Source organism: Polyodon spathula, chromosome 11 (genome assembly GCF_017654505.1).
Source record: "Polyodon spathula isolate WHYD16114869_AA chromosome 11, ASM1765450v1, whole genome shotgun sequence".
In the NCBI taxonomy this organism is placed as follows: Eukaryota; Metazoa; Chordata; class Actinopteri; order Acipenseriformes; family Polyodontidae; genus Polyodon; species Polyodon spathula.
In genome coordinates, this window is record NC_054544.1 from 22,232,264 (window position 1) to 22,251,470 (window position 19,207).

At 39.8% G+C, this 19,207-nt stretch overlaps 1 protein-coding gene across 1 annotated transcript in view; it reads left to right on the forward strand.

The window, feature by feature from the left end:
* Positions 1-19,207, forward strand: part of LOC121323071 (collagen alpha-1(VI) chain-like) — a 49,170-nt gene that overhangs the window by 23,272 nt on the left and 6,691 nt on the right. The window contains exons 20-26 of the mRNA XM_041263800.1: positions 3,759-3,821; positions 4,293-4,355; positions 4,794-4,844; positions 4,948-4,983; positions 5,202-5,264; positions 16,877-16,942; positions 19,064-19,099. Of these exons, the coding sequence (XP_041119734.1) occupies positions 3,759-3,821; positions 4,293-4,355; positions 4,794-4,844; positions 4,948-4,983; positions 5,202-5,264; positions 16,877-16,942; positions 19,064-19,099 (378 nt within the window). The remainder of the gene's footprint in view (positions 1-3,758; positions 3,822-4,292; positions 4,356-4,793; positions 4,845-4,947; positions 4,984-5,201; positions 5,265-16,876; positions 16,943-19,063; positions 19,100-19,207) is intronic.

The window sequence follows — 19,207 nt, forward strand, 5'->3', positions numbered from 1 at the left end:
ACCTTACATCTTGTCAAAATGTGCCTTAGTGTTGCAGGTAATGAACTCAAAGGACATGAGGGATCCTCACCCACCCAGAGGTTTAGGTTCTGTGGTGATGGGAGAACCATATGCTGATCTAATGAGGAAACTGATCCTGCTAACTGTTCCATTGTCAATAGGTCTTGCCAGCCGATCTTGCGTTTTTCCACACTCTCCCATCTCATCCATTCTCCCTGATTGTCCTGGGAAATGGCCTTAACACACCTGATCCTTTCCTCCTGCTTTTGCACCTCATTGACTACCAGCTTCCTCCGTTGAGCCAGGGATGCCTTGTGCCATGTAGGAGGAGCTGAATTGAGACCAAAACCTCCTTTTCCATGCTGAACTTGCTCCATAATAGCTCCGATTTGAAGGGCAGCCTTAGCATCTTCCATGGCTTTCTTTACCACCCACTTTCTTCCATTTTTCAACACAGGTGCTGCCTCCCATACGCATTTGTCACGTGAATCTACTAAGGACCTTGGTGCACTTAAACTTAAACTAGAGCAGAGATTGGTAGCTGCAGTATTCCTTTACTATAAAGTCCCACTCTGCTGAGGCAGTGTGGAACTCCTGACCATTTCCTGATGTATGAACTGATTAAAGCTTTCAGCTTCTCCACTGTTGTCAAGGAAACCTCATACACAGTCAATGACCACAGCAGTCTTGGTGGTAGACCAAACTGAAAGCACCAGAGTTTCCGTTTGCCTTTTAAAGTGCTGCTGTCTATGCTCTTAAACCCTTCCACTGCTTCTTGTCTAACATCTCCCACAAGAACTGTGTCCTTTAGATCCCAGTCGTACCATCTCCCTAGACTTTTCACTGGCTTCTCGGACACTGTTGGTATTGCCTCACCATTAATGTAGAACCTTTTATCTACTACTTTACCTTTAATTATAGAGATGCTCCTTGATTTAGTGGGCTTGAATTACATTTGTGCCAATTCAATGTTATTGGTTAATTTGCCCAATAACTGATTAGTGCAGGCTACTGTTGTAGTCATCGTTGTCATGTCATCCATGTATGCTCGAATTGGTGGTAGTCACATTCCAGATGCCAAGCGCTCTCCTCCCACCACCCATTTTGATGCCCTTACAATTACTTACGTTGCCATGGTAAAAGCCAGTGGAGAAATGGTACATCCTGCCATTATTCCAACTTCTATGCATTGCCAAGTAGTGCTGAATTCTGAAGTTGAAAAACTAAATTGCAAATCTCCAAAGTAGGCTTTCACTAAATTTGTTATTGTCATCGGTACGCTAAAAAAATCAAATGCTGCCCAAAGAAGTTCATGTGGCACTGAACCATATGCATTAACCAAATCCAGGATTGTCACATGGAGCTTCTTCCTCTCCTTTTTTGCTGATTGAATTTGTTGCCAGATTACGGTGATGTGTTCTAAGTATCCTGGGAAACCTGGAATGCCTGCTTTTTGTACTGAAGTGTCAGTGAAACAGTTCTTTAATAGGTAGGTTGACAGTCTCTGAGCAATAATGCTGAGGAAAATCTTGCCTTCTACGTTTAATATGGAAATAGGACGAACCTGACTGATGCATGTAGAATCCTTTTCTTTTGGTATAAAGAATCCACTTGCTCAGTGCCATGCTCTTGGTACAACCTGTTTTTCCCATGCCACTTTCATCAATTTCCACAGGATTCATAGAACTCCAGAAGTATGAATTTGTATGAACCTCCATTAGGCCCTGGAGATGATGATGCCCTTACTTTTTTCACCACATGCTCTACTTCTTTCCACTTAGGTGCATATTCCTCCATTTGGTATTCGAGTGGATAAATAGGTGGAATATCTGAAGGAATTGACACAGGCTCCTGCCTTTTTGAATTTAATAATCATCTTAACTGTGCTCCAAGGGATATTCAATGCTTTTGATATTTTTTCATACCCATCTCCTGATCTGTGCCTTTCAACAGCTTTGTCCCGGAGTTCTTTTGAAAGCGCCTTAGTGCTCATGGTCGAGTCTTTGCTTTGAAATGCACTACCCAGCAGAGGGAAACCTACAGGAACTTCTAAATTTATCCTGAAATCATGTTAATCACTTAACTTGATGTTGAAGGCGATTTGTTACACCTGAGCTAAATTTGGATTGCTATTACAAGAGGGGTGGACACTTATCCAGCCAAGCTATTTCATTTTTTATTTTTAATTATTTTTCTACAAATTTCTATAATTTTTGGGGTAGGAGGTGTAGATAAATGAAAAAAAAAGAATGTAATGCATTTTAATTCCAGACTATAAGGCAACAAAAGGAGTAAACTTTGAAATGGGTTGTAAACTTTCTATAGGCACTGTAGGTAATTTTCCATTTTGGTTCTTATTATAGTTTTCATACGTTTACATATGATAGAAGTCAGACTTATTGGTCTGTAGTTACCTGGTTCAGTTTTGTCTCCCTTTTTGTAAATTGATATTACTTTTGCAATTCTCCAGTCTGTCGGTACAATCACTGTTTCAAGAGATTTGTATTATCTTGGTTAGCAGTTTGTAAAAAACTTCTTTCATGTCTTTGAGCACTATTGGGAGGATCTCATCCAGCCCAGGGGATTTTATAGTTTATTTTGATAGCTCCTCATCCTTCTAACACTTCTGCCTCTGTTATGCTAAAGTTATTTAAAACTGGCTAGCAACAGGTCGGCATGTGGGGCATATCGTCCATATCCTCCTTTGTATAAACTTGTTAAAAGTATTCATTTAATATATTTGCTATTTTTTTCTCTTCATCTATGATTTTGCCATTTGTATCTCTGCGACAAATTACTTTCTCCTTGAATGTTATTTCGCTGTTGTTGGAAAAACTTTTTGCTCCCTTGGCAATGTTAATTTCAATCTCTTCCTTGGTCTTTCTAACTTCCTTTTTGACTTGCATTTGCAGTTCCAAGTACTCTTTCTGTGTACTTTGGTCTTGGTCCCTATTAAAAGTTCTGTAAAGTGCCTTTTTTCTCTGGATTTTTTTTTAATTGATCTAATAAACAATTTGGACATTTTGTTGTAGATTTTCATTTGTCTACTTTTGGGATGTAATTGTTTTGCATCTCTAGTACTACATTTTTTAAAGATAGCCATGCTTTTTCTGTGGATGTGTTCTCTATTTTACTCCAGTCTACTTCTGTTAGTCTCCATTTCATTCCATCATAGTTGGCCTTTTTTTAAATTGTAAACATTATCTTTAGTCATTACTTTTGTGGTTTTAAAAAGCACTTCAAATGAGACCATGTTATGATCTGAGTTTGCCAATGGTTCTATGACCTCTGTTTTACTTATTCTGTGGTCATTATTTGAAAAGACTAAATCAAGGCATGTTTTCCTTCTAGTCAGTGCCTTGACAAATTGCGTTAGGAAGCAGTCATTTGTCGTTTTCACCATTTCAATTTTGTCTGTCGTACTCCCCACCGGGTTTTCCCATTTTATATGGTGAAGTTGAAATCCCCCATTATTATGGTTCCTTCTTTGCAACATGTAGTTCTAATGTCATTTTATAACAGATTATTTTGTTCGGTGTCTGAATTTGGCAGTCTATAGCATGCCTCTATATTGTACATGAACCATAAATGAGTTGACTGCTCGCAATGAAATTAGCAGTTTCATGAGTAGCAGACATGATTTATATAATCAAAACAGACATTAAAAGTAACCTTTGAGAATAGGCTCCTATATGTTTCTCATGTTCCTCATATATTTTTTATTTCTCTTTTTTTAATGTTTTTTTCTTCTTCTTTAGGGTGAAGCTGGACCTCCAGGATCAAAAGGGTACAAGGGAGATGAAGGACCTCCTGGACCCGAGGTGGGGTTCATCACAGTGCATCATATTGTCATTGTGCCCTGTGTCTACCTGTACATACATCTACAATACAATGCATACATCTACACTACAGTGCATACACCAACACTAGAGTGCATACCTCATAACTACAATGTGCAACAGTGTGGAGAGAAGTGAAAGCAGTGAGCAGACTTATTTAATTGTCATGATGATCAATACAGTGGCTTCGCACTAAAGCATCCCCCAATGTACCAGCTAATACATTCAGCATAGCATTGCATTGTAGACTCAGGGAGCCTCTCCCAAAGTACCAGCTTGCTCCTGGACAATTACCATAGTATTGCGTTATAGACTTGGGAGCCTTTTACTTTGATAATAAGAAACTTAAAATAGGCAGCAGTTGATGTCCTGCTGTCCTGCTTCATGGTGTTGCCTCCTACCCTGCTTTATTGATACATTACCCCCCCTTTGTGAGGGTCTGCTTTATTTTAGGGGGTTAAAGGACCAAAAGGAATGAAAGGGATGCCTGGAGATCCTGGTCTGATGGGTGAGAGGGTGAGTGTTGGCTTCCTTCAGTTATTCTTCCATTGGAATGATCATGGCTTTGGGTTTGGGCTGGAGCAGCGGATGAATCTTAACTGGAGCCTCCAAGCAGAGGGAATGGGCCTACCTAGGTGGAGATACAGTACAGTGTTGACAGGGCATTTTATAAAAACATTATAAATATCTTGTCATCATTAACCAATCTGAGTGTTGCATTTCTTGTGTGAGAGGACTTCTATTTGTGTGTCTACTTTGTCACAACACTGTAAAGTCCCCGGATTTTAGAGCCATTTGAGAATGACGTTACCTACCAGGACTGGGAGGAAATGTCTGAAATTGCGTGACAGCTGCTCTGCAACCCAATACAATACAGTAGATGCAATACAACAGGCTGCAGCAGAGGCATCTTCAGTAAAAGCACAATGAAAATCTGGTTCTTTATCTTGCCAGGGGGAAGATGGGGCTCCAGGAAACGGAACTGAAGGATTCCCCGGCTTCCAAGTAAAGTTTATTACATTTTCTATTTTCAATTTAAAGTTACTTCCTTTTTCTTGTCACAATAGCAAACAGGAAATACGGCTAGTAAATCCTTCTTTCTTTTCAGGGTTACCCAGGTGCAAGAGGCGATCCAGGCACTAATGTAAGTCATTATGCTTGAATTACTATATTGATATTCAAGCAAGATAACCATTGTCATTAGCATTGCATGAACTAGTATAACAGAGAAGATGGTTGCTATAGTAACACGGCCGTGCTAATGTCCAGAACTGTAGCAACCTATCGCTTTCCTAATAAAGAAATGGAGTCAGAGAAAGGTGTTCAGGTGTGTGACTCTGCATGTGTGTTGTGTTCCTGCAGGGCACCAAAGGATACCCAGGACCAAAGGGAGATGATGGGGAGCCTGGGGACCCCGGTGCTGACGTGAGCCACACACAGTTTTGTTTGTTATCTTTGACTGGATGAGTGTTAGAATTTTACAGAATCAGATTACCTTATGAGGAAGAAATAAATGAAACCACAAAGGGATAATATTGGTGTACCACGGTATTCTTTGTAGGGATTTTAATTTTGGCATTTTGTATTGATCGATTAATAATCCAATCTATGATCGATTAATCACACCTGTTTGCTATGAAATTGTACTGAAAGAAAATTGGAAAGACAAGTAATAAAAAGAAAAATCAACCTGCGACTAAGAGGATACAACAGTGTACTACTGCTGTGAAAGGAAAGCCCAGATGAGCAAATGTTGCAAGTTGCAGTCTTTTTTCTATCATTCTGAGATATTGTGAAATATTGGGTATACCTTCCAGTTGCCCTGTGGTCTTTAGAAGTACCCTGCACCATTTTTTCAATATTTATTTTTCGTACATCGTTTTTTGATACCACACTCAAGTATACAAGATTGATCAATCAAAGCCCACAGGTGGGACTAATCAATAAATAATTAGTCTGTATTACCTATACTATACTATATAGAATATCCTAAAATAAAAAATGTGTAAAAAGTGTGTTATATCCCAGAAATTACAGGACTATCAAAATACAGAGAAAAGTGCAGCAAAATTGGACATTCCTATTGGAAAATAATTCTGTCAAAAGAATTTATATTTTGAAATGGTTGCTAGTTGAGAAATGTATCTGGCTGTCCACCAAGTCTATACAGGAACAGTTACTATGTGCTCTGTCTAGCTCTCCAGCTGTTCTTCTCTTACTAGCTTTAAAGACTTCAGAATCTGAACAAATCGAATCTGCATCAACCCTTAACAAAACAAACATAAAAAGGATGCCAGTCCCCCATAGTAATAACAGATATGTATTAAAAGGGCAGAGAACTGTGTAGGATATGTGCTGTACCTCCTGCCGTCATCGCTAGCCAGTCAGCGCGCTGTATTTCCTGTGTAGAGCACCTAGGTTTATCTAAACAGATGCCTCTGAAATGTAATTCTAAAGTCCTTTTTTATGCTGTTACAATCTATAGTTCACATGATTTAGTTTCTACAGTCTTAAGGCCTTTGCACACGGGATGTGATTGCGACAAGCCAATGTGTCATACGACACACCACAGCACAACAAAAAATTAATAAAAAAATGTAGTTTTTGTATTCAAGCCGTTCACAATGCCTGGTATATGATGGGCGACACTGAAGCGATGTGAAAAAAATAGGATTTGTGTCTATTTTTTTTATCACGCGGCAGCTTTCACTAAACAGAAGAAAAGAGCATTCTTGCAGTATCAACATACTCAGAGCTGTACAGTAAAGGACACAAAAATGATAAAGACACGGCAATGAGGGAGAACATCTGGGAGTCCATTTCTAGTGAACTGGATTTAGCTGGTGTGTATGATTCATTTACCTTTACTGAAATAAGTATTCTGAAAAGCTATTATGTATTTTACATTTTGTATTAACTGTAAAACAGGACTGTCGTCCAGCTGATGATACAATCAGAGGAGAGTCGTCTATCACGTCACGTGCGCATGTTGCCTCTGGTGTGAAAGGTAGTGGCGCAGCGAAAGTTCATTTTATCACAGGACAAATCGTGTCGCGTCCAGTGTGTGGAGACTGTAACAGTATTTATAGTTTCCTATGCGCACATTGCCAGCTGTGTAAACAGAAATGCTGTACTGTACACAGCATTGTGCTCTCATGATGATATTGTAAATCCTGACTGCAGTAGCTTATTTCGGAGAGAAAGGATGAAGACCACTGTCTTGTGGGTTTTTTTTTTTTTTTTTGCACAAAAGATGTCAACATGGTGTGTCACTGAATCTTAAACTAGCTGCTAGCTGGTCAACATGGTGTTTCACTGAATCTTAAACTAGCTGCTAGCTGTTCAACATAGTGTGTCACTGAATCTTAAACTAGCTGCTAGCTGGTCAACATGGTGTTTCACTGAATCTTAAACTAGCTGCTAGCTGTTCAACATAGTGTGTCACTGAATCTTAAACTAGCTGCTAGCTGGTCAACATGGTGTGTCACTGAATCTTAAACTAGCTGCTAGCTGGTCAACATGGTGTTTCACTGAATCTTAAACTAGCTGCTAGCTGTTCAATATGGTGTATCACTGAATCTTAAATTAGCTGCCAGCTGGTCAACACGGTGTGCCACTGAATCTTAAACTAGCTGCTAGCTGCTCAACATGGTGTGTCACTGCTAGCTTAGACTCCATATCACCCATTGCACTTTGTTTTGTTATTCCTGACCTGACATGTAAACCCATTAACCTCCCATCTCATGTCCCTTTCGGGTGAGAAGTTTCATGAGCAAGAGGCAGAGAAATGGTGTATGGTTCCAAACTGTGTTCTTTCCCTATCTGTGACCTTTACAATAGCCCAGGTTGTTTAGTGTTGTTGTGTCTTTTTTTAATTGTGCTGCCCATCATGGAGCCATTATGGTAGCTACCCACCCAATTTGGACCTGTCTTGGCAGGTGCTTTCTTCCTTATTTTCCTTAAGACTGCATTGTTTTGGGTGTTTCACCACTCCGTAGTAACTCCCTGAAGTAATCCGGGGTGGTTCTTTATAAGGAATGGTCAGGTATTCCTAAGAAAATTAATGAACGAGAGGAAGCTAGTCGGTTCATCTAAGCTCTTCTGATTCCTAGAAGCTGATTGAGCTCAAAACATTGTCAAGTTGGGTCTGCACCTATTCCAGACCCTCAGCACTCTCCTGTTTAAACTACAGGGGGTATCACAAAGTGTGATGCAGGCTCTCAGTGAGCTCTTTGTGTTGTTCCAGTGTCTGAGAGAGAAAGAGAGGATAGTTTAAGATTCAGACTAAGTAATGCTGACTGTAACCCAGGGCTGACCTCACAGGCTGCTGACAGAGTTAACACGTTTACCTGTTTGAATTCTTCTGAATCCTGCAGTAAACATATAGTCTATCACCAAATCAGCAACAGTGATATAGTCCTAAATATGAAAGTTTCAGCCACTAAAATATTGATTTTCTTAAAGAAGAATTATTATAAGATGAACTCACATTTAAATTGTATACTGAACTTCTAGTAACACATATAATAGGTAATGCTGGTATCTAATTTCTACAAGTATTTCCAAAAAGTGTCTTTCTCCATCTTGTCAGAATGCTTTACTTTGTTTACGTGTTGGTGGCTTTGTTTGTATTTGGCTCCACAGTTGTATTTTAGGCACTGTTGCTGTCGTCTTCTTGAGAATTGTTAGCCTTCTTAAAGAAATAGTTTGTAACAGAAGTACTGTTTGCATTATATCAAGAGGACTACTGACTGAATCAAACAGTTGTGCGGGAGATGTGAGTCGTGTGACTTAGCTTGCTTATTATGAGCTTTCCAGCTTGACTACACCATTGATCAGCAGTCAGGGCTGCGTGTTATCATTACCTCTTCCTTGTAGCTTTTAATACAGGCATTAAACAGCACAGAATAACACTTAAGTAAACAGTTGCTATATATTGTACATTTAATGCACGCATTAAACAGCATGGAAGATGTAAATGTACCTGCACATGTTGAGTTTTATTCTCTACAACAGTTATTTTGCCCAGGCACACAGTCCAAGAATAGTATGTGGTAGTCTAATCTCGTTCAGTGTGGAATATTGACTGTATGAGACCCTTGTGCTGGCTGTAGAAACGGTATTTCCTTGATAATTAGTTAACGGAAAAGAGAACTTTCAGCCAATTTCCAAAGCAAGCAACAAAACAAGATCCCAATCTGCTTCTGATTTATCCATTGGCTTGAGTTCAGCTTAGCTTAGTCTTTCTTTCTTTCTTTCTTTCTTTCTTTCTTTCTTTCTTTCTTTCTTTCTCTCGTTTTCTTTCTTTCTTTTTTATCTTTCATTCTTTCTTTTAATTTAATTCCATGTATTTTTTTTTTGTATTGAAGGACTTCAGTAAATAAAGTGTATTTGTTTAGAATACGTGTGGAAACTTGTGTATCCTGTTTATAAGCAACCAAAGACAAGACGCCCATTTATTTGATTAAGTTTCCTGTTGTATTTTGTAACTACACAGCTAAATGTAGTGAAAGCTCTGTAAATCTGAGATGTGTGGCAACATCAGAAACAACAGTGCGAGTGGATGCTGAGTATGCATGGAAAAAACACAGAAAACTGCAGTGCGATTTTAGCATAGTAAACTTTTTAAAAGGGTTGGTGTTCAAAAACTACAGGAGCATAAGAAACATTGGGTTAAAGATTGTTGCCAACTGAAATGTTTTTTTCACACTGTTTTTCAAAGCCTTTTCCAAAGATGAATTCCTCCTAGTCTTTTACAAAATGTGTTTTCAATTAAACACTGGCATGATATAAAGCAAAAAAAAAAAAACTACAAAGATGTTATAATTTTGACAGGAAACATGGAAGCCACAAGTCTTGTCCCCAGAATATACCTGTGTAAAACGGTTCCATCTCAGCCTCACACTCAAGACAGTGTAGATGTACCTGAGAATGAGGGCTACCCCAAACCAAGACAAACCACTTGAACCCAAAAAAGTTTAGCAAATTAAGATTCAATTTTTTTTTTAAATACATGGGAACTGTAGTTCTTAAAAGTAATTCCTGTAAATCTTGCCAACTGTAATGTTTATTTCTATAATTTCACTGGTCTCAGACTTTTCTATTAATGATTTCCATTACATGAGAGTAGATGTTGAACTTCATGCTGATTTGAACTTGGCTCTCACCAAGATAAGCACCAACTAAGACGTAGCTTTGCAGTAAACTAATGTGATCCATCTGTATCTCCATCTATTTGCGTTGTTTTTCATCTGATGATATAGATATCCTTCTATCTGGTGTTGATTGCTGTAGTGTAATGCTGGCTCCAGGGATCAGCTCATTTTGCCTCCCCAGCGCATCAGCACACACAACGGCTGCGATGCTGGCTCCGGGGATCAACCCAGTGCGGTCTGCCCAGCGCATCATGACAACCGTCTAGATTGATCTAAGTAGGGAAAGTCTCTGGGGTCTGCAAGTGGGCACCTTCCATCCTGAGTGTTTCATTGACTGTCCCACGACACCTCAAGAGGGCTCAACAGTGATTCTGGCGTCCCAGCATCACCCCCCTCCACCCCCAACTCAGCTCAGCCCAGCTTACTTACCCATACATCAGCGTTGCTTTCTTTCTATTGGGCTTGAAATCCCGATCCAGAATCTTTTCGTCTCAACCACAGCCAGTTGCTGCTCCTTTCTGCTGCTTCAGATAAGTTCTTCACTGTGCAATGCAACTCTTGGCCACTGAACCCGACGTCTCTGAGAGTGTACCACAAATCCTCGACAACCCACCTCCACTGGGTAAACTCCGACTCTCCATCCTCGCTCTTCCGCTTCAGAAGCTAGTTGAGCATACCAAAGCTTCTTCCTCTCATACCCCTCATCTACAGAATCTTCCCATGGCACTGTTAACTCTACCAGATGACAGTGTCTGGTCGAAGGTTAGTGGTGGCAATCTCAGGTGGAAAATTAAGCCATTGACAAACTGCCAGCATTTTCCAGTCTCTAGCTGCTTCCAGTTGTCCTGGGCGAGGCTTAGTTTTAACACCTTTTCTTGGTTGTTGCTCTCCTGGTTGGGGGAATATTGTCTTTTGTGTGTAATGCTTTGATGGAATTGGTTGCAATTTATTGGTCAGGTTAATCTCATCTTCCAATGCTAAGGCCAAACATCGCAGCACCTGGTCATGGCACCAAGTAAACCATCCTTGGCTAAGACCCACCTTACGTCCTGTCAAAATGTGCCTTAATGTTGCAGGTAATGAACTCAAAGGACACGAGGGATGCTCACCCACCCAGAGGTTTAGGTTTTGTGGTGATGGGAGAACATCATATGCTGATCTAATGAGGAAACTGATCCTGCTCTGTTCCATTGTCCATAGGTCTTGACAGCCGATCTTGCATTGTTCCACACACTCCCATCTCATCCATTCTCCTTGCTTGTCCTGGGAAATGGCTTTTACACACCTGATCCTTTCCTCCTGCTTTTGCACCTCATTGACTACCAGCTTCCTCCACTGAGCTGGGGTTGCCTTGTGCCATGTAGGAGGAGCTGAATTGAGACCAAAACCTCCTTTTCCATGCTGAACTTGCCCCATAATATCTCCGATTTGAAGGGCAGCCTTAGCATCTTCCATGGCTTTCTTGACCACCCACTTTCTTCCATTTTTCAACACAGGTGCTGCCTCCCATACGCATTTGTCATGTGAATCTACTAATGTTATTTCCAGTCGGACTTTGGTGCACTTAAACTCCTCGGTTAGAGCAGAGATTGGTAGCTGCAGTATTCCTTTACCATAAAGTCCCGCTCTGCTGAGGCAGCGTGGAACTCCCAACCATATCCTGACGTATGAACTGATTAAAGCTTCCAGCTTCTCAACTGTTGTCAAGGAACCTTCGTACACAGTCATTGGCCACAGCAGTCTTGGTGGTAGACCAAACTGAAAGCACCAGAGTTTCAGTTTGCCTGGTAGGGCGCTGCTGTCTATGCTCTTAAACTCTTCCGCTGCTTGTTGTCTAACTTCTCCCACACGAACTGTGTCCTTTAGATCCCCGTCGTACCATCTCCCTAGACTTTTCACTGGCTTCTCGGACACTATTAGTATTGCCTCACCATTAATGTAGAACCTTTTATCTACTACTTTACCTTTAATTATAGAGATGCTCCTTGATTTAGTGGGCTTGAATTGCATTCGTGCCCATTCAATATTATTGGTTAATTTGCCCAATAACCGATTAGTGCAGGCTACTGTTGTAGTCATCGTTGTCATGTCATCCATGTATGCTCAAATTGGTGGTAGTTGTATTCCAGAAGCCAAGCACTCTCCTCCCACCACCCATTTTGATGTCCTTATAATTATTTCCATTTGCATGGTAAAAGCCAGAGAAGAAATGGTACATCCTGCCATTATTCCAACTTCTAGGCATTGCCAAGTAGTGCTGAATTCTGAAGTTGAAAAACTAAATTGCAAATCTCCAAAGTAGGCTTTCACTAAATTTGTTATTGTCCTCAGTACACTGGAAAAATCAAATGCTGCCCAAAGAAGTGGCACTGAACCAAATACATTAGCCAAATCCAGGAATGTCACATGGAACTCCTTCCTCTACTTTTAGCTGATTGAATTTGTTACGCTATGTGTTCTAAGCATCCTGGGAAACCCGGAATGCCTGCTTTTTGAACGCGTAAGTATCAATGAAGCAGTTCTTTAATAGACAGGTGGACAATCTAATGATGAAGAAAATCTTGCCTTCTACGTTTAATAGGGAAATAGGACGAAACTGATCGATGCTTATAGAATCCTTTTCTTTTGGTATAAAGACTCCACCTGCTCGGCGCCATGCTCTTGGTACAACCTGTTTTTCCTGTGCCACTTTCATCAATTTCTACAGGATTTGTTGAACTCCAGAAGCACTCTTGTACACTGTATGGAACTTGCTGTACTTCTTTCCACTGAGGTGCACAGTCCTCCAGTTGGTATTCGGGTGGATTGATAGGTGGGATGTCTGAAGGAATTGACATAGGCTCCTGCCTTTTTGAATCTCTATGTGTTTCCTCCAAATGTCTTTCCAGCTCAAACTTAGATGATTTTAGTGTTCCATTTTTCTCACTGGTGAATATCTTCTTTACAAATTTGAATGGATCTTTATAAAAGTTCACACACTCTTTCTTTTTGTAGCGTTTCCGTAAGGCTCAGCTTTGCGCAATGTTACATCTTATCTTTTAAGACCGTTTGAAACAGATGCAGTCCCTCCTTCTGACTTTGTTCTGCTTTTCTCCATTACTTCCTCATCTGCTTCCTTTCTCTAACTAAGCATTCAATCTCCTGCTGCCATCTAGACTTTCCAGGAATAGTTTGTACTTTTTCCTTCCTGTTTTCAATTCCAAACCTCTCGCTTCCATATGCGTAGATGATGTCCCCAAATTTATCCAGCTTCTTTTCAACTGTTTCATTTAACCTTTCCAAAGTAAAACAGAGATCCATGTTTACTGTGTCCCATGCAGTTTTCTCACAAGCTCTTGGCCATTTAACTCCAGGCTTGTGCCCGTTGCGGTTCTTTTCTCTCTTACGCTGGTTCGTCTGACCGGATTCGCAGGGATCATTAGGCTCATCACTAGCTGTATCCACGTAAGTCCTCCTCACGTCTACGACAGGGGTGCTGATATCCTGCGAACTGTGGTTTGCTTCCTGTCTGGATTTCGTTCGACTGACTTGACTGACTTCGTAAGAAGTACTGATCAATGCGAGGCCATTGTCCCTTCTCCCTCAAGCATTTCAATCTCCCTTGATGAATCTTCAAACCCCTGACCATTGTCACCTTGCTCTAGCCGCAGACGCAAACCTGGAGTTCCATGTCTTTGCTAATTGCAGATCTTGAAAAAGTCTTTTGTGAAGTACTCTCCATTCTCATATCCGTTTCTGTTCCTAAATCGTTAACCATGTTATCCAACGTTGAGTCATCTTCCACCCCCACTCTCGCAGACTCTAGGGGTATTTTGCTGTTTAATTTCTTAGAAGCCTTGGGCGGATGTCTCCAGCATCCTGTTTACCTTTGAAAACAAAGAGCTGGATACTGCCGACCAGGGTAGCTAACTCTTGCCAGCCCCAGTGGGGTCTCTTTCCTCCTGTCAGCTTTCTTTCCATGCTGTCACAAGGTCTTTCCCTTGAATAATATTTAACGGACACTCCTTGCAACTCAAATTGTCATTGTCAGATGAAGTTCCAGAATATGTCTATACAAGACATGTAGATATGCTGCTGTACTTCCAGTCAACTTTGTGAAGTTGCATAAAGGAATTATGCTGCCATTGAAAACATATCAGCCATGGGAAAAGCAGTGATTGCTACTCAAATGTGCACCAATGCGTCCAACTACTGGGAGATTGAGTTCTTTCAAAGAAAATAAATGACAAACTTTTTTTTTTCTTTTGTCAACTTTATAAAGACTAAAATTATCTCAAGGAGGTTTGTACATAGTTTTGCTTTGAGAACAGAAATGCAGAGATTAATAGTTAACTTATATATATATATATATATATATATATATATATATATATATATATATATATATATATATATATATATATATATATATACACACACACACACACAGAGGAGCTGGCCAGAACAAGATAAAGGTAGTGTGGTATGCAGGAGATTCAAGCTCCCCACAGCACTATGTGAAGCTTGGCTCACAAGGTCACTTTCTATTGGGCATGACACTGTAGCCCAGTGCTGTCTGTCACTGTTTATTACTCTGGGAAGAGGAACAGCTATTCGAGAGGAGTAATCAAATTAATAGCATGCCTGCCAGCAGACATATCAAAAACACTATTAATGTGAAAACATTGGAAAAGGCTATTTACCAGAGTATTGTAAAGAAACTTGTGGAAATGTATTGTTAGTTAACATGTATAGCTGAGTCTGGGTCATTCTGTGGACCAGAGAACGGCAAAGCTCTGTCACCTGAAGTTTAAATGAAAGGACACTCTTACATCTTAAAATATTTCTTTAAAAAAGTCAATGCTGTTATCCATGTTTTTAAATTTTAGTCCATTGTGTACTGTGCACAAGATGACACTTATGGCAAAGAAGGGGGACAGGAATCTGTACTGTTTTGATTGGCTGAGCGTGGCTTAATGATGTATAATATTGGGTGTTTTTTGTTTCATATTCATTCTCATGGTTGTACTTGAAATCAGTACTTAGTTCCCCCTAACAACCCCCCCCCCCCCCCCCCCACAAAAGGGTGGCAATTATCTGTGATACAGTTAATGACAGACACAGTTTGTAATGAGGTTCCAATTATCTGTAATACAGTTAATGACATACACAGTTTGTAATGAGGTTCCAGTTATCTGTGACACAGTTAATGACAGACACAGTTTGTAATGAGGTTCCAATTAGCTGTAATACAGTTAATGACATACACAGTTTGTAATGAGGTTCCAATTATCTGTGACACAGTTAGTGGCAGACAGAGCCCTTGAAGCACACCAGGCTGTGGGGACAGTAAATGGATCCATATGCTGTGATCAGGGCAAGGTTAGTTGCCACTGTCCTACTTCTTCCCTGTACACTGTCTTTCTCAGGCTCAGGAAGACATGTGGTTTGTGTTATTTTACCAGAACCTAAGGCAATTCAGCCACACTTGCAGAGAAAGACAGGACAAGGAGACTAATGGGGCAAGTGGGAAACATGGTTCATGGTTTATTATTCACGTGGTCCTCATTAGGGATGGCCCTTGGTGAATGCAGTTCTAATAGTTTATCTTCTTACAAAGGTAGCTTGGTGTAAATGTTGGCCAACTTGATGTAGCTTATAGCATCCTGTGCAATTCTGAGACAGATTTACCAGATGAATTGGTTGTTATCCATAACGTAGTCATATATAGTAATATTAATATGAAACTTGCTTCAAATGCCTTGAAAAGTCTTTCACCAGTTTATATCGTTGTACAGCTATCCCAGTCTGGTCACTAAGGAGTTCAGTAGCTAGGAGTTGAAGCTAGCGGTGCATGTACCAGGCTTATTGCAAAACATTATTCACAGTACAGATGTTACACTTAACACATTTCAGTTTAAAAAGAAATACATTAAAAAAAAAGTCAATGACTAATGTTTCAACTCAAAATTCTTTTTCAATGTGTTCCAAATTTAAATGAGTTTTGAATGTTTGGGGGTGGAGTCTACATCCCCCAGTGATAAAAGTGTGAAGGTTCTCCAAATGGAGACAAGAAAGAGCTTGTGCTGATTTTGTATTATACTGTCCAATAACCTGGCAGAGGTGTGAATGGCGCTGGTTGCAGCAGGTCACCTAGGCAAGGAAAGACAAAAACATTTTATTAGAATGTAAACAGAAGAGATAGAAAAAGAAAAGAAGAGTTTAAGTGGAAAATATTTGTGTTATTTTGTTAATATTGCGTTGCGGAAAGCTTTGAAAAGCTTTTCAGGGGTTGCAGCAAAATTGTTTTCAGACACCCATGAAAGAGAAGTACAATGTTTGTGACCTCAGTGTACCAACAGTATTAGCAAAACTGGAAATAATCTCTGAAAATACTTACAGGTAGAATGGGGGTGATTTTGAAGAGGTGAGCATTCAAGATATTAAGAGGTGGCACAGCTCAAGAGCACAATCCCTAGCCACTGTTTCATAATCATTCATCTACAGTGCATGTTCCAAACCCTGAATACATATTTTGTGCTGAGATTGTGTTTGTGTGGGTGAACTTTCAATTTTGGATTAAGCAATGTCATGTCTAATTGCTTGAGCAGTAAGTAGCCTTGAAGTTTTGTAATTCTACTGAAGAACTCTAGGCGTGTTTTCAGATTGGATGTAAAAATTATTAGTGATGTCTTCCAGATATGCCTTTGCTCTCTGTAAACTTATTTGTGGGAGGAGTGCTTGCTAACCTTTTGAGAAGAGAAAGGGAATTCTGTGTTGTTCTTCATTCATAACAGTTCAGCAGTGGGTGTGTTTTGCTCAAGGCATGGCTGAAAATGGTTAGAACTCTTGAAGTATGATGTCACGTACTGTCAGCTGACCTCCTTCCTGTTGTCTTTTCAGAATGATGTTTCTGGGCCTCCTGGACCAAAGGGTGCCAAGGGACACAGAGGGAGGGAAGGACCTGGCGTAAGTATTGGGGTTCAGAGTCAATAGCTTATGAACATATTAAAAAAAAAGTAGAGACTCAACAGTACGTAATTAGGTTATACATTCCATTAAGGGGTTCTGATGACAGGATAAACCAAGAGAGCACGCTCCTATGTGGAACTACAGCATTATAGGCTTGATTCTCTGACTGTTTCCCAGGAAGTTATGCTAACAAATGGTAGGTTTATGCTAAATTGACTAAATGCCAATATTGTCGATTTTTTAGGGGGTGTTGAGAACTGAGCATTTAAAGTCTTGACTTCAGTCTGACACCTTACTGATAAGGAAAAGAAAACATAAGAACTTTCTATTTGTTTTACCATGTGCCACAGTTCACACAACATTTGTAAATATGTCCTTGCATTTGGGACACAAACATGGTGGTCCACTCGAAATAGAAAGGTAAGCCACGCAAAATAACATCAAAACAAACAGTTGGAATTCGCCATGTAAACACTTGAGCGATAGGCTTCTGTGGCAAAGTGGCTTGCAGTGTACAGGTGAGGAGTGATGCAGTGTTTAATCAGGAGACAGACTATTGTAATTCACTCAGAACTGGTTTTTAATTATAATCCTGGTCTGGTGACCAAACAATAATTACAGGCAATACACAACAATGTGTAATGCACTGGAATAAATAAATATGTTGCAGTCCCAAATAATAAACACAGTCAGTAGTACATGCACACTACACAAACACGGTCACCAGTCCTGGGTGAGTGTTGTAGTGGAGGTGGTGCAAAATACAATTATTTGTGATAACAAGCGAGGTGATGTCATGGTTTGTGCTGGACTCTGGTGACAGCTCTAGATGTGCTTAGCCGTCTGCTAAATAAGAAGTGAAAACAAACAAAACACTCACGTACGATATAACACAGGTGTCCTGTGATAATAAGTAATTTCCTAGTTTTCCAGGTAAATATCAGAGGGCTGATGCTTGTGGATGGTGGGAAAAACAGCTCACCAGCTTCTATTTTGTGAATGTAAGCCATGTAAAGCTGGTGAAGTTAACCTGTATCAGGGTTCAGTATGTTAAAAAGACAACCACTTGTTACTCTAAAACTGTTCTTAAATTGAAGTCAGGGAATTTGTTGGTGTAAATCAGCATTTACACATGCTTGAATAGGGACAAATTTTGTGTTTGGAAAACCTGGGAGTCTGTTTTTTTTCTTAAAAAAAAAAATAACGGGATATGAATAAACTGTCCAAACAGTACAAACTGTCCAAACGGGTACAAAACAGCTTGAACAACCCTATTCTTCTTGAATTAGAAACTGTAGAATTCATAACACCTTGCAAAAACAACACAATACTGTAAAGCTATCTGCACTATTCATGACGTGCTGTTAAATGTATTGTCATAACGTGTATACAATGATGCAAAACATATTTCATAGAAACAGTATTTGTTTGTGACATATGATAGTTAATACGGTATGCTGTGTGCTGTATGCCCTAATACAGTATGCACTGTGATGTATGCTCTAATACAGTATACTGTATACTGTCTGAGTGTATATGCATGATTTTACTCCCCGGTTGACCAACACAGTGCTTAAACAATCCAAAATGCCTTAGAGTTCAAATGAATAGCATTGCCTATTTCAAATGAATAGCATTGCCTATTTCAAATGAATAGCATTGCCTATTTCAAATGAATAGCATTGCCTATTTCAAGTGAATAGCATTGTCTATTTCAAATGAATTGCATTGCCTATTAGAATCTCTGTCTGAGTCACTGCAGCCGATCTGTTCATGTGAAATCCTAAACCCGAACTCGATAGAAGAATCGGAAACAAGAAAGGAGTTAAATTATTTTGGAGCTATTAAACTCAACAAAATCAACACTGCTGAATGAGTGCATCACTGTGAGCATGTACTGCACTGAACTCAGTGTGTTTCCTTCTGATATTATTTGTTCCCTATGAACAAATAATATCAGAAGGACTTTTGCAACTTGACCCCAGTTTAACTCAGCATTACACTTGTGTGTAGTTGGCCGTGATATTTATTATAATAACAGCCAGTGTAATTTTATCGCCGTGGTTTAACTGGTTTGATACTGGGTCATGCTACTTTATTGGGATCTTCTGATTACAGGGACCAGTTGGACCTCCAGGACCGCCAGGCGCTGATGTAAGTATATTATTTCGATTATTTCTAAACTGTTCTTTGGTTTTAGTGTAAAGGATTTAAGGGCTAGGTTTAGGGCCAGGGTCAGGGTTTATTGTTTTCAGCAATGAT